This window comes from Mercenaria mercenaria, chromosome 11 (genome assembly GCF_021730395.1).
Source record: "Mercenaria mercenaria strain notata chromosome 11, MADL_Memer_1, whole genome shotgun sequence".
Taxonomy (NCBI): Eukaryota; Metazoa; Mollusca; class Bivalvia; order Venerida; family Veneridae; genus Mercenaria; species Mercenaria mercenaria.
Genome location: NC_069371.1, coordinates 45344543 through 45359900, shown reverse-complemented (window position 1 = coordinate 45359900; position 15358 = coordinate 45344543). Strand labels below are relative to the sequence as shown.

The 15358-nt window shown below is 34.7% G+C and overlaps 1 protein-coding gene across 2 annotated transcripts in view; it reads right to left on the bottom strand.

The window, feature by feature from the left end:
* The window catches only part of LOC128546006 (uncharacterized), a 50009-nt gene that overhangs the window by 19087 nt on the left and 15564 nt on the right, over positions 1-15358 (bottom strand). The window contains exon 9 of one of the 2 annotated variants that reach the window (XM_053517315.1): positions 12254-12725. The exons of the other annotated variant lie outside the window; for it this stretch is intronic. Coding sequence (XP_053373290.1) covers positions 12478-12725 — 248 coding nt within the window. The 3' untranslated portion in view covers positions 12254-12477. Of the gene's footprint in view, positions 1-12253; positions 12726-15358 lie in introns of those variants that run through there. 2 annotated transcript variants of the gene reach the window in all.

The following is a 15358-nucleotide window of genomic DNA, read 5'->3' as shown; positions in this document are numbered from 1 at the left end:
ACGAAAATCAGTAACGGCCACCAAACCTTGGGATATTAATATTGGTCGTTATTGTCTCCTACTATCCTAAATAAATGTGCTAATTACGTGTAATTAACAATGGCAAACAGTCCAGTTTACCAAATTTTCAATTGTAAACATAATATCAGGTGCAGTGTAAAATGGACAATAGCAAAACTATATAGGTATAATTTACACTTTAATCCGTATGTATTGTTTTGATTTAGCTATATTAATTTTGAAGATTTGAGTTCTATACGATATTTCTCTTGTACATGTACATGACCATGTGTGCAAAATAAAAAAAATTGAACATTTATTTTATAAATGTTTTAGAATTGATGCCTATTCTTGAGCAAGGTAATGGGAGAAACTGCAACATATCTTATAGTCATAATATGGCGCTCTCTAAAAAGGAAGATAGAAATAACCGACAAAAAATAAACACAAATTACGGACATTCTTACCGATGTACATTTAGGCTTAGTTTAGTTTTAACGCCGTGTTTCAACACCATTTCAGTCATATATATGCAGGCAGTTTACCTTACAATCTCTCCAGGAAAGGACCGGTACTACTACAGACTCGTAACTTTCTCACATAAAGATTCATGGTCGGTCCGGTGTGTGGACACATAGCCCTTTCCAAACATCAGTCAAATAGTGTTCGCTATATAAATTGTGTTCGTTATACAAACCTCGGTTACAAGGAACTAGTTCGCTATACGGATATAAGGAACCTCGGTTGTAAGGAACAATTTTAGAGGTTCCAAGCTGTTCCTTATAAGCGAGGTTTACTGTATGTACATAGTTATGATGTCACAACAGTGTTAACCGACAGTCCTAGACACATAATCAAATATTTTATTCAGAGCATTTTGTCGAACTTTTCAGCTTTTTTTCGCTGTTTGTGGGATTTTAATGAAATTGAAAATGTTAACGCTTAGATAGATGCCTCAAAGTAGCGACCACAAAAAGAGATAGCAGTGATCTGGTCATTTCTTGCAGCAGTATTCTAAATTTCTAAAATGGTCTGGTCCATCATTCAATTTGGGTAGTGCCATTTATTTTTCGAAGGGGTGTTCATTGAAAATTTACTGATTGAGTAGCGATCAGGGCAGTCGCATAGGCAGAATCACTTGCCGCCAGTAGGCTAAAGGTTAAACCTTTACCCCAAAGTGGGCAAGAAAATCTCGTCTTATAACCTGGATGTAAGATAACTCTTGCGCTGTAATCTGTGAATGCATGCGTAAATTTATACGCTATTGCAATAAAATACTACCTTAAAAAGAAAAGCATTCTTATATTCACTTTTTCTTCTGTTATTTAAAGGACACATATGCAAGAAAAACATTTGCCATTGGCCAGTAGGCGTGGATTTGCGTTATCTTTCCAGAGCCTCGTTATTGCACGTACAATTACCCTCAAGCCGGATATTTCCATTTGCACATACGACTAGAGAAATGGTATTGTAATCTAGCATCGGGAAAAAGAAAAAAAATCGTAGGATAAATGAAAACTCTTGTGTTCATTGAAAATATTTGTTTTTCATTACTAATCTCATTTTAGCACATAAAATGCTGGAAACAATGGCATACATATAGTGAAACTTGAAAGGAACACTTGAAATCAGTAGAAAAATAACAACTATGTACAATTCATTGTTTTAGAAGAATAAATTACATATATAACTAGACAGTACATTGACATGAAATTGTGTGCGAATTGAGGGCAATTAGGGTGTAAACCTAGAAATTAGTAAGATTTTTTTATGAGGTGTAAAGCTCGGCAATTAAAATACAGAATGTATTCCACTTGATTGCGTTGCGTAGCGAGCGACACAACAGAGACTACTTTGCGTTAGGTTTTCAGACGATTGTTCAAAACAAATTCGAATAATTCTGTGAAAACAAGTATGATTCGTCTTAAAAAAGGTAGTATTTCAGTATAATTAAGTGTTTGATAATTAATTGATCCCGATAAGCACTATATATGATGCGATATTCTCCAAGGACAATAATTTTCTTCCTCTGTCGGACTGTACAGAAGTGTTTGAAACAACGACACAAATGCCAGCTAAATTAACACATTTTTTTCTGCCTACCATATTTTTTATGGAATACAAGCCGTATTTTAATAGAATTTATATATTAAGTATATAATAAAAATACAATCGAAGCAGATACTGTGTTTGCTCTCTTGTAAACAGCAATTTTACGAGTCAAAGTTACTTGGACAACATATTTTAACAAACTCTCCGCTGACCAATCAAAATTTTTTGATTGCATGACCACACTGGCCTTATTCTTATCAGATCAGATGGTTTCAACGTGGTCCGAGTGGTGACTTTTACCCAAAACGAGTGGACAAAATGAACATTTCTGGTCTTGTAAGTATGGATTTAGGCAATATCTCGTTACATACCAAATTAAATGAGAACGATGGCAGACCCTGGAGCGCAAATGAGTCCGTATCGTAGCACTTGTGATCATTTAGCTGAGATTTGTGCCGTTTCTTCAACCACTTCTAAGGGGGGAGGTGAGTGTATGCCGTAAACGCGATTAAATATGTATGTGACTGACCGTTCTAAGGCGGTGCACCTATTTTCAACTTGTTTTCTGTCTGACTTGTAATTTGTGTTGCGTATGTTTTATTGTTTGATGTTTTTTCCTCTTTCTCCTTACTCCCCCTATCGCCTCCTCTCCAACCAACCCATTCACCATTTAATCCCCTTGCATTTGCGCTCCCTTGCTATGGCATCCCCTTCCCTTTCTACTATGAGTAAGTTATCGTGCTCACCTTAATTTTGGCTACCGGAATTGTTGTCTTTTCCAGCTTATGTGTGTGCGTTCGTGTGTACGTGCTTGTGCGTCTGTGTGTCTTGGGCGATGCCCTACAGTGCTGTTATATTATACTTGTCTGTTTATCTACGTAAGTTAGTTATATGTGTGTATGTGTGTTTGTCTTTTGTACACGAGTGTCTGCGCTGCCGTGATTTACGTTGTAGGGTAACTGTGACATAGTATTCCCTTTTGAATATTCATCCTTGTTCCACTTTCCCCTTCACCTTCACCTCCATCCCCCTCTCCCGCCCCCCCCCCCCCCCCCCTCCCCCTTTCTACCCCATACCCCTTCCTCCCCCTTTTTCTATATTTTGCATAAAATTAATATGCACTTCTTGCATATTTGAAGCAACCCGTTTATAACGTTTTTCCGTTACGGATTCCTTTTGTTGTGGGTCTACTTTGCAAATGCGTGGCTCTGAGACTGTGTTTGTGATGCTCTGTGCTTCCGAGAAATCTGCCTTTACCTTTTATCTTTTGTTATATTTTGAGAATATTTCATAATATATACAACGTTTACATTTGTATTATGATCGAAAACTTACTGAAACACATAATAGTCAAAGAGCTCTTCCTTAAGACAATACATGCGTATTTTCATTTAATCATTCTGTTTCTTTCTTCTGAACAATCATCCGAAAACCTAACGCAACTCGGTTTCGAGTGTGTCGCTACGTAACGCAATCGTATTGATACCGTTCTGTTCATTACTTGCAGAGCCTTAGCCCTTATAATGAAGTCGTTACCTTACACAAAATAACCTATAAACGTTCTACAAATCTGACATTAAAGTTACCTCGCCATGCTAATATTATAATACATTTGTAATAGCTTATTTATATTTCCATTTTTTTTCGCTGAACATTAGACATATTTAGGCCATTTTTTGCAGAAACAATAACAATAATTATTAGCTGAACTTTTCGCATGAAAGTATGAAGAAAAAACACTTGCATCATCACCTGTATAATATAACACAATTAACGGATGTATAGATCCACCATCGAGATGTCACACAATCGCCTAAAACAATGACATACGGCTTACCTAGTTACATTTCGTTTTATGTTTATTCACTGTGAATCTGTTATTGATATTGTGCACTTAAAATGTTTTTTACAAAAACGAAAATATTTATACAAAGGGCTATAGGCCAAGAAGCACCAGAGCTCTACAAAATAATATTATAATCTTATGGCACCCAGAGTAACCGATTTTAAGCTACATTTCGTAAATCATTAGGGAAACAAGTGCAGGTGCCTCCAGAAATCCTTTGGATGTTACTGAATATTATTGTTTAACAAAAGGGCATTGTGAATTGTAACATAAAATCGTCTAGCAGCAACTCTTTTTGTTACGGCCATTAACTAATAGTAAGAACTTATTTCTTGATCAGAAGTAACAGATAATTGACTTTTAGCACGTTTTACCCGACCGACTTAACAATAAAACATTTTCTTTCGTACCGGACATAATTTTCCGTTGTTTTAGCCAATGCTAGAAAAACAAGGATCTTATAATTATGCTTGCCTGTATAAGACAGGGTTTTCCCTAACGGAGAGAAAGTTTGGTATGAAAAATAAAAAAAACAGTGCTAGTGAGGTTTTTTATCCATGCTGTCCCGAGGATTGGGAAACATAAATGATCCTCAGGCAGACATGTAAGATAGATCGCGATGGCAATTTATTGGCCCCGTGTTCACAAAACATTTTCAGTCTCAGCTGAGTTTGATAATGACATTTTATTTGTCATTTATATCTAAATAGCGTGTTTAAAACTAATTTTTAAGTTTATAACTATTTTCAAGTGGCTATTCCGTATTAATGGTCAGTCTCAGTTGGAATTTAACCTTGAAGCTTTAGTAAAATTGATATTAAAATTTCAAACTCAAACTCAGCTGAGACCGAATATTGTTTAGTGATATATATATAGTTATGATGTAATAACAATGTGAAACACTGGTCCTATATCATATTCAATAAGCATTTATATGTATAGAATGGACGTCAAAAACTACATGGATTGAAATTTAGAGCATGTTGTCAAACTTTTCTCCATTTTTTCGCTATTTGAGGGATTTTAATGAAATAAAAAATGTTAACCCTTAGATAGATGCCTCCAATTGGCGACGAAAAAGAGATAACAGTGATCAGGTCGTTTTTTTAGCAGCAGTGTTATTGCTTGTTCAGCATGAATGTTTCTGTCATGTTGGAGTCCTTATCTATTATATAGATTTTAAGTAAAATATTTGCTTATGTACTGTACTGTTTCATTTCACTTAAGTGCACGCTACTTTAACCTTTAGCCAGCTAAATTACTAAAATGGACTCCCCCATCATTCAATTTGGGCCGTACCATTTATTATTCGAAGGGATGTTCACTTAAAATGTATTGATTAAATAGCAAACAGTGCAGACCATGATCAAACTGCAAGGATGTGCAGGCCGATCTTAGTCAGCACTGGTCGCATAGGCAGAATCACTTGTTGCCAGTAGGACTAAAGTTAAACAGAAACAACTGTCTCTGGCACGTGATACTTTTCCCGCCAAGCAGGCAAGTAAAACTTGTCTTACAACCTGGATGTTAAGATATCTTTCGCGTTGTAATTTGTGAATACATGCGCAAATTACAACGCTACTACCATTAGATAGTACTGTCAAAAGAAAAGCATTCTTGTATTCACTTTTTTTCTTGTGTTATTTGAAGGACACGGTATGCAAGAGAAAGCATTTGTCACTGGTTGAAAGAGTGGATAGAAATATCCGGGACTTGTTTCACGTTATCTTTCCAGAGTCCCATTACCACCTGTACATTTACATTTCCATCCGCAACTAAGACTAGAGAAAGAGTCTTGTAATCTAGCATCAGGAAAAAGAAGAAATCCAAGGATAAATGAAACCCTTTGTATTCATTTATAACATTGGTCTTTCATTACTAATCTCATATTAACGAGCATTTTAACACACAAAAATGTTCCAAACATGACATACCCAGTGCAAGTTGAAAGGAAAACTTTGTTTCAGTAAAAATATAACAGCTACAACTCATTGTTTTAGAAGAATAAATTATATTTGTAACTAGACAATACATTGACATGAAATGTAATGTGAATTGAGGGCAACTAGGGTGTACACCTATGAAAATGTAAGACTTTTTTATGAAGAATAAAGCTTGGCAAGTAAAATACAGACCGTTACACACTTGATTGCGTTCCGTTCCGACACACCGAAAACTGCGTGGCGTTAGGTTTTCAAACGCTTGTTCAGAATCAAATTCGAATAATTTTATGAAAATAAGCATGATTCGTCTTAAAAAAAGTAGCTTTTTCAGTATTTAGTAATTGATTATTTGTTTGTTTGTTTTGGGTTTAACTCCGTTCTTCAGCAGTATTTCAGTTATGTAACGACAGGCAGTTAACCTCACCAGTGTTCCTGGATTCTGTACTAGTACTAACCTGTTCTTCGCAAGTAACTGCCAACTTCCCCACATGAATCAGAGTTGGAGGACGAATGATTTCAGATACAATGTCTTTTATCAAATCGTCACGGAGAATATACGCCTCGCCCAGGGCTCGAACTCACGACCCCGAGATCCGTACAGAAGTGTTTGAAACAAAGGTACAAATGCCAGTCAAATGAACACATGTCACTGTTCTAAGACATGGACTAATTTGCGCTCTGGTTGGCCCGTCGTTTTCATTCAATTCAATATTTAATGGGTAGAAACGTACCCATTCGTTCACTTGTTCTGCGTAAAATTCACCACTCAAACAACGTTGAAACCATCTTACCTGATAAAGCTTGGTCAGTGTGATGACATGATCAGAACTGTATAAATTACTACGACAGGAAATCCAAATGGGAAATAAAAGTTAACTCACAGCGTGTTACAAAACCAAAGAGTATACCAAGGGATATCAGTCTCGTCATTGTGTGAATTGCAAAAATACTCTTACATTAAAGTTTACACTCCTTGTTTCAAAACCAACCTGTTGTTATCTGATAAGGAGGTGTAAGGCATGAGGTCATATTCGTGCGAACAGCCTGGTTCCCGGCTGGTTTTAAGTCTGTGAAACGTAGACGTTAAAAACGGACACCAGGCTACTGTAATAAGCACTGAAATAACTTCCTCCTTGGTGAACTTATAACCCTAATTTAATAATTTGTGTCCATAAATAATTTTCCATTTAAAAGACTAATTTATGAAACATTAAAACCAACAAGTCTAAGTCCAGTTGTGTTCATACTAGTTTTCTGTTTCATATATGATTATCATCTGTGTATGCTGCGTTGACATGTTTTAATTGCTTTACAAATTGATAATGATATTGCAAATACGTCGAAGCGTATATAGCATTATGCGTTTAGTTTGAAACATTTCTCTTGTTTATGCAATACCGTAAAAAATATTATTTAACGCCACATGGAACGTTAACAGCTGACCGAAACGTGTAGCAAGACACAAGTCTTACTTTTATGTATATTTCCATTTTTAGGCTGACGAACTTGTTTGCTAGACTATTATTATCATAAACAGAAAGTCACAAAGATCAGTTAGGTTCTGAGACTGACAATACAAAATTGTTTCATGCGCAATTCAAATAGTTCCGTCATGGTTTTTCAGTTTTACCATGGATTTATTTTGAAGATTGCCAAACTTACCTGGTTCAATAAAAATATTTTTGTCAATTATTTTATAATAATCTTTTCTTTTAAAAGAAAAAATATCTGAAAGTAAAACAGATGTTTTAAATGCGTTGCTAATTACATATTCAGACTTACTGCGCGTTTCTTATTAGCCTGGTGTGACGTCACTCTGCTTGCATAGACTGTTATATTACGCATGGGAAAAGATTTATTTTAAGCCTGTGGGATGGTTTATTTTAAGCAGAAGTGTTGCGCTAAGTTCTTACAAAACCTTAACGCACTTACAATCTTGCAATTGAAGTTTTGAAAACAACTTTATTTCTATTTACGATTCTAAAATATATTACATGTTTCATTTTGTTAGAAATATAGAAATAAATAGTGACAATACATTAATACGATGACATTTTATAACCCTAAATTAAGAATCAAATGTTCTTTTATTTATAAATGGTCACGTGAAGGTAAACAGGTAATAAGTACGATCGTCAAGAGATAGCGATTTATTTAAGCGAAAGTGACATTGTTTCCATTTAGATTATACAAAAGAATAATGGACTTTTCCCGAGACATAATCTACTTTAAAATTTCCTAAGACTATTTAGGTTTTTTCCGTGTTCCATTTTTAAATTAGGGTTTTTGCTATTCATGATGAAAGCCGTATCGCACGTTCGTCTCTTCTTCGTTTCTGTGCTTAGTATGTCTATATAAAAAAATGCTAAAAGCAGGTGCAAGTAAATTACAAAGAAAAAAATAAATGACATTTCATGGGTTACTTATTTGTCAACCGATTTCGTTTATTTACTCATCAAGGCAAATAATACAAAATGGCGTCATAAAATGCGTAATTGCTAATCAAAGTCATTTTATGCATACTCATGTGTACATAACGTAAATATTGTGACGTCATCAATGTTTATTAAGTTTTGGTTTAAAAAGCAACGCAAATTCCTAGAAGTACTTTATAAAGCGTACAAAATAACAAAAGCGAGAACATCACACCATATATTTCAACATATTATCCTAAAGATAGGGAGTTATTTGGAATACTTAAAGGCAACATGGATATTTTAAATAATAATGACACTATCAAAAGAATAATAAAAAATAAAAATAATGTCTATATGTAAGTCAATGACTCAGTTTGGCTTTTAAGTGTTGACTTTAATTTGGAACCGTAGTTGGGGCAATGATAAGGTTATAACGTAACATTAACCAGTTTAGATACACCGGTGGTGTGTTTGCAACTGACAATTACAAGACAGTGATCGACTGGGAACTTTTCATTTATCATTTTATCCTCGTTTTCCATAAGTTTTATTTTTATAGATGTGTTTTTGTAAGCATCCATACATACACTGCTATGGGGTTGCGATTTGATTGGACTGCGTTTTCGATCCTGACATTTCCTGTTAGATACTAATCTTTGTTTCTTTTTCAGATTTCTAAGTGAGAATTACATTTCTCAAGTTTAGTACCCTAAGCTCACCTTAGTTTGATATGGAAAACCGATAATATTTCAGATTTTGCAAACATCTTTCCCTCGCAGTTTTGTGTTAGCCTGCCTTTTTGTACTTTCAGTACTTTGATTTGTCCAACGAGCTGTATTTGCGAGGTTGACCGGGGTGTGTACGCGGAAAGGCTCCGACGTCGACGCTAGGTCGAGTAAGATAGCTCTCCGTATCGTCGAGCTAATAAATGAAATGTAACTACAATGTAAATAGATTAAAAGCGCTAACCCTCATGTCATTGTTTGATCGAGTGTGTGATAATGGGGCATAATCCGTTAGTTGTGTTACATTATAGAGGTAATAATTCAAGTGTTTTTTCTCCATACTTTCAAATCAAAGCCCTGAAACGACTGATAGCCAGTGCTTATTCAGTGATATTTTAACCGATATACATGAAGAATCAACAATTCATTGTGCATAAACCAGTCATGATTTGAACAATGTTGGTAGAGGTCCAGTAGACAATGCTACATGCCAAATATCTAATCTCTTTGCATTGTGGTTTATGACAAGAAGGTTTTCCCAATACAACTCTATGTAAAACTAAGTTTGACCCAGGGTTGGGTCCAATTATAACCCTAACCCTTAACCTAAAACCTGAACCTAGAGCAGAGTAATTCTGAGTATTTCGAATGTGAATATAAAGTTCATTATTAATCTAGAATCCGTTGCTGCTTGTTTTTGTTTTTGTTGTTTACAACAGTAGTCCTCAGTTGCTCACACACTCACACAATACCAAGATTATAAAAAAATATTTTTTTACATGTCCAGCATATTAACTGTTGTGTAATGCAGTCACATAGAAATAGAAGGAAACTAAAACGACGCAAGGTTGGAACTTGGTAGTTGATTTAGAGCTATAGCCAGTTGCTAAAGCACTGGCTAAAAGGCTTAGCTATTTTTGAATATTTTCTGCAAAACATGTGCCAAAATGTGTCTACTGATCAGAGAAAAATATGGAAATATAATATACTAGAATGGCGAGGTCAGCTTAATGTCAGATATATGTAGAACGTTTTATAGGTTATTTTGTGTGAGGTATCCGCTGTTATATAAATGAAATACTGTTGAAAAACGGCGTTAAACCCAAAACAAACAAAAAAGTTTGTGCGAGGTTACAACATTTTATGTGAGTTGGCAGGACTTGACAAGTAAGAAACAGAACGGTATCAATCGGAACTGAGTTGCGTTAGGTTTTTAGATGATTATTCAGAAACAAACGAGAATAATTCTATGAAAACACGCATGCATTGTCTTAGAGAAAGAGGTGATTCAATATTAAGTGTTTATGTTAGTTCTTGATGTCGATAAGCTTGAATATATGATGTGCCATTCTCAAAGAATGTCAAAACTCACATTCTTTCTTTGGACTTTAAAGAAGTATTTGAAGCAACGGAAGTAAGCTTTCGCGCATGCGCACTCCACGTAGGGCAAAAAAAACATGACCGCACAATATAAACTACGTTAAGAAAGTTTTATCACGTTTCAATCCATTAATTAATATCAGTCTGTATTACAATAAATTACCTCTGCAGGACAAATGAAAATATATGTAAATCTTTGAACGTCCACAACTACCTTGCTCATGTGATACTTCAACTAATGCGCATAATATAACAAACGATTAGGAATTCATAATGAACAGATAGCCCGCCCGCTTAGCTCAGTAGGTAGAGCGTTGGTCTACGGATCGCAGGGTCGTGAGTTCGGTCCTCGGGCAGGGCGTATGTTCTTCGTGATTATTTGATAAACGACATTGTGTCTGAAATCATTAGTCCTCCTGGCTCCTCCACCTCTGATTCATGTGGGGAAGTTGACAGCTATTTGCGAAGAACAGGTTTGTACTGGTACAGAATCCAGGAACACTGGTTAGGTTAACTGCCCGCCGATACATGACTGAAAAAAACGTTGAAAAACGGCGTTAAACCCAAAACAAACAAACAAACATCATAATGAACATATATATTATAGAGTATATTTAGTATGTTTTTCTAAAAGTTGGGGAGAAAAGGTCACCCTTTTCAATTGCGAATAAGCCGTTCCCACCTCGCCCCCGACCCCAACCCACCAAACAAAACCCCTTAAATAGCCACCTGTTTTATAAGGAATCGGTATGGTTTATGGTTTGGGAAAGGGACAGATCAGATAATGTATCCAAAGAGTTTTCACGTTCTTGTATTTAGTTTAGCCATTCTGTATGCTATTTATACCTGTTAGTTCTACACCAGTATTTTATCATTTAGTTTTTCGACACATTTAGTATATGTAAATCAATGTGTGTTTTAAAGCAATGAAATGTCTTGTTTTATTATGTGAACCTATTAACTGTATCAAGGTACTTGTTATAAACAATAAACTATTTGTATACTACCTGTAAAGAATTTTGTTGTTTGTCGAGGTCCAGGCACTTGCTGGTATAAAGCTGATATGCATGTAATGTTTTAAATTGTATTGTATAACTTGATATTACAGTATATCAAAAAGCTCATGAATATAACATGGCAGACATTTGGCGTGCAGAAAGTTTTGTGTACAAAAATATGCCCCTTCTCCGACTTGTACTCATCCATTAAGTCAAGCGTTGCTGTCCCCCTGCAGCTCTTGTTTTCTTACGCTGAGCTGGCTGGTTATGTATAAGTGTTTTACCTCATGTTATTCTACATTTTTATTTTTATGATATAATTTATGGAATCCCGGTGCGACATGCTTTTTGCTGTTTGCTATTTGCTTTCTGCGTTTTGCTTTTTGCATTTGTGTTTTGTTTCTCGTGTTTTGCTATTTGTCTTTTTAAAAAAACTATATATATGCCTGTAATAATGAACTCTGTAAAACGAGAGGTCATGAAATGTGCAAAACCTCTCACGCCCCCTAGCACCGGCCTAAGCGTAACTCTATAACACATATGCTGAATGGACTCCATGATCCCAAAGGACTAGAAAGTATAACAACACTGCATAACATGGAATCCCGGTGCAAAACGCAAATAACAAATAGCAAAACGCAAAATGCAAAAATATATCTAAAGAAAGAATAAGGGAAAAGGGATACTAGTATATTAACGCAGTTTTACATAGGACTATCAATACTTGTTTTGGGGACTTCGTAATTATCTGTCCGAATATCATGTTGCTTAAAATTGTAAAGACCTGGATAATATTTACACAGTCCAATATTTTTAGTGCTTAACAGAGACAGGACTACTAGTAAATGTATGAACCAACTTTCTTTGTTCTGCAAAAAGATAAAATAAGAAATGACATTTCTTTTTATTAATATGTCAAAAATGAAGGCATCCTTACAGTTGGTAAAGGAAATGTCATTGATTAATAAACTTGTGTGCATTTATCTTGATTATTCACACAAACAAGCACTTCGATGTCCTTGATTCAAATGATAGATTGTATGTAGTCTTCCGTTAATATAGAAGAAAAATTTTAACATCAGGCTTTCCGAATGTAGAAAACAATACAGTCTATGTTTATTTCCGTTCACAAATAAAATGTCCTCGGTTTTCGCAATTCAAGTCATGCCATTTAAAATACCTATTGTGGGTAAAATTATTATATATGCTGACGCAGTCTTGGTCATTGCCGTTCACTACATGATCCGGCTTGCCCCTATCCCAATCAGCTTCTTTGTCGACTAATGTTTGACCATCTGTCCAGGTGAAATGGTTATTGTTATTGAAGTCTTTTGCTCCTATCCAGTAGAAAGTTTGATTATATTCTGAAATTGTGAATGATGAACAAATCAGTATGCATCTCTTTAAAACTCCCACAAACTCCCACAAACAATCCAAAATCTTATTTGTGAATGCTGGTATTTCAGGAAACTTCTTGATGAAATTGTAAATATGCCGATGCCATGTTCCAATTTCACATGCAAATGAGATAATGGATCGCTAATTAACATAAATGTTGGACTACAATCTGTCATTTTACAACACGCTAATTGAACCTTTCTGTTAAATGTTATACAAATCATTTGTTAATCATGAAGCTAACAGAAATTCAATTTTTGTCAAAAACAAACATTGGATAGACAAAGAGAAACACACATTTATTTAGCTAGTTTTTATATTGCACAGCAAGTATGCCATTTGAATCAGCATTTCAAAAACAATTATGTTAATACTCAATAAAATATTGGAATTCTATCATACACTTATTTTATTGAAACCTTTAAAAATCACAATGTAAATATGTGTTTATTTATACTGAATTGTATGTATTAAGAAAATACATTTAATTATCAATCATAGAAAATAGATGAAACAACAATCACCATTTCCTCTTCAATAAATCAATCCTGTCCATCCTCTATTCTTATTTCCTACAAAATGCACTCATTTATGTACCTCTATATTATTCCTAAGATGAGATTACATAAACCGTGGCAACTAGAAGACATGCAATGAGAAGTAAATAGAAGAGATTAAAACCATATGTTTTCTGCTAAAGAAGGTAAAAGCCTTCTGAATTACTCTGTAAAGTTAAATGCCTAGATCCACTACTATATATATATGTGTTAAGAAACAGGAATCGTGAAGAAATTCTCTTCGATGTATGTAGGTGTCTCAAAAGCTAGCTTGGCCCAAATTCAATATACAACTCCCGTGTTATCTGCTGGAATCAGCGATTATGTAACAGTAGCTGATTGATGGGCAATTAGCGCAACAGGGGTCCCCACTGGATCATGAAGATGTATGGAGTAGAGTTGAAAGAAATTAGTTTTCTTTCATTGAATGTAGAATAATAATATTAATAATAATATAGTAATAATAATCATAATACAACACATATATAGTTGTTGTTGGGTTTAACGTCGCACCGACGCAATTATAGGTCATATGGCGGCTTTCCACCTTTGATGGTGGAGGAAGACCCCAGGTGCCCCTTCTTGCATTATTTCATCACGAGCGAGCACCTGGGTAAAACAACCGACCTTCCGTAAGCCAGCTAGATGGCTTCCTCACGTGAGGAATTCAACGCCCCGAGGTCGATGAGGGGCAAGTGATTTAAAGTCAGCAACTTAAACCACTCGGCCACGGAGGCCACTTAGATATTGTGACAAACAATATCTGCCAATATCATATAATGAAAAAGGCCATAATTATACAGGTGGAAGTGATTATTTTATGTATATACAATATTTAAAATGACCTCTTATACGTGCAATCACAAGTTTTGAGGATAAAATCAAGTTATTGTGTTTCATCTATACCTAAGTTTCAATTTCAATAATAAGTTGCATAAAGTTTACCTTTCTCATGTTTTACTTTATAATACTGAAATGCACATTGGGTTTTCAATCTAAAGCAAATGTCCTTAGCAGTAAAGCAGTAGCAGTAAAATAAAACTTTCTTCTTTCTCTTAAATATCAAAATTGAATGTGATAGAATACGAAAAATAACACTATCTCTTCTTCCTAAAAACATGGTGAAATTTGTAATATATTCCTAAATAAGTGTCTTATAATTTTATTATTATGTTTGAACAACAAACTTATTTCTTTTTAATAAAAAATGCAAAAAATGTAGTAAGATATAATTTTTAAAGTTACCACATATAAAAATATAAGATTGAAAAGGAAACACACTGTTTCTTCTCTCATTTACTGATACATGTGTATATAAGGTAGACTGACTTTACAATAAACAATGACCCCTGTTAATTGGAGCCATAATCCAGCTGCTAATGAAGACAGAAATCTCTGCCCACTGCCAAGAACTAGGCCTTTAATAACCCGCTTCAAAATCGCGATCCATTTAATGAAACACGTTCCGTTAACCCTCTGTTGCAACCATTTCTTGATTGTTTCAATGGATCGCTAATGGAACGCTCTAACAAACACCAAAAAGCGGTTTTGGCAGTGTTTATAAGGTGTTTGATAGTGTTTAAAAGGGAAAATATTTTTGTTTGGGATAGTCTTTAAACCGTTTATATGCAATATAAAATCAGAATGCCAGAATGTCACAATATACGCCCGTCACAGCAAATTTCTTTACTCTAGCACCTGTATTTGCAAATGGAATTTTAATTTTGTGGTTGTTTAGTAATCATTGTAAGTCTTTTGTGTTTCTAAGTCCACAAAAAAACTCCTTACCAGGTAGAGATACCTTAAAATACACCTAAAATTGGAAAGTTGTACCACAGAAAAGTCATCTTGGTTTTTCCCTACGGTCAATTATAAAAAAGTTACAATATAAGTTATTGATAGTAACAACTAAGGGAAGTTAATCTTAAAAAAAAATCCATAAAAAAATGTAAGTCCAAACAAAAATCTTTACCATTTAGAGATTGGTCAAAATACACCTCAAAATTGGATGTAGCATGCATGTTGTACTACAGAAAAGTGGT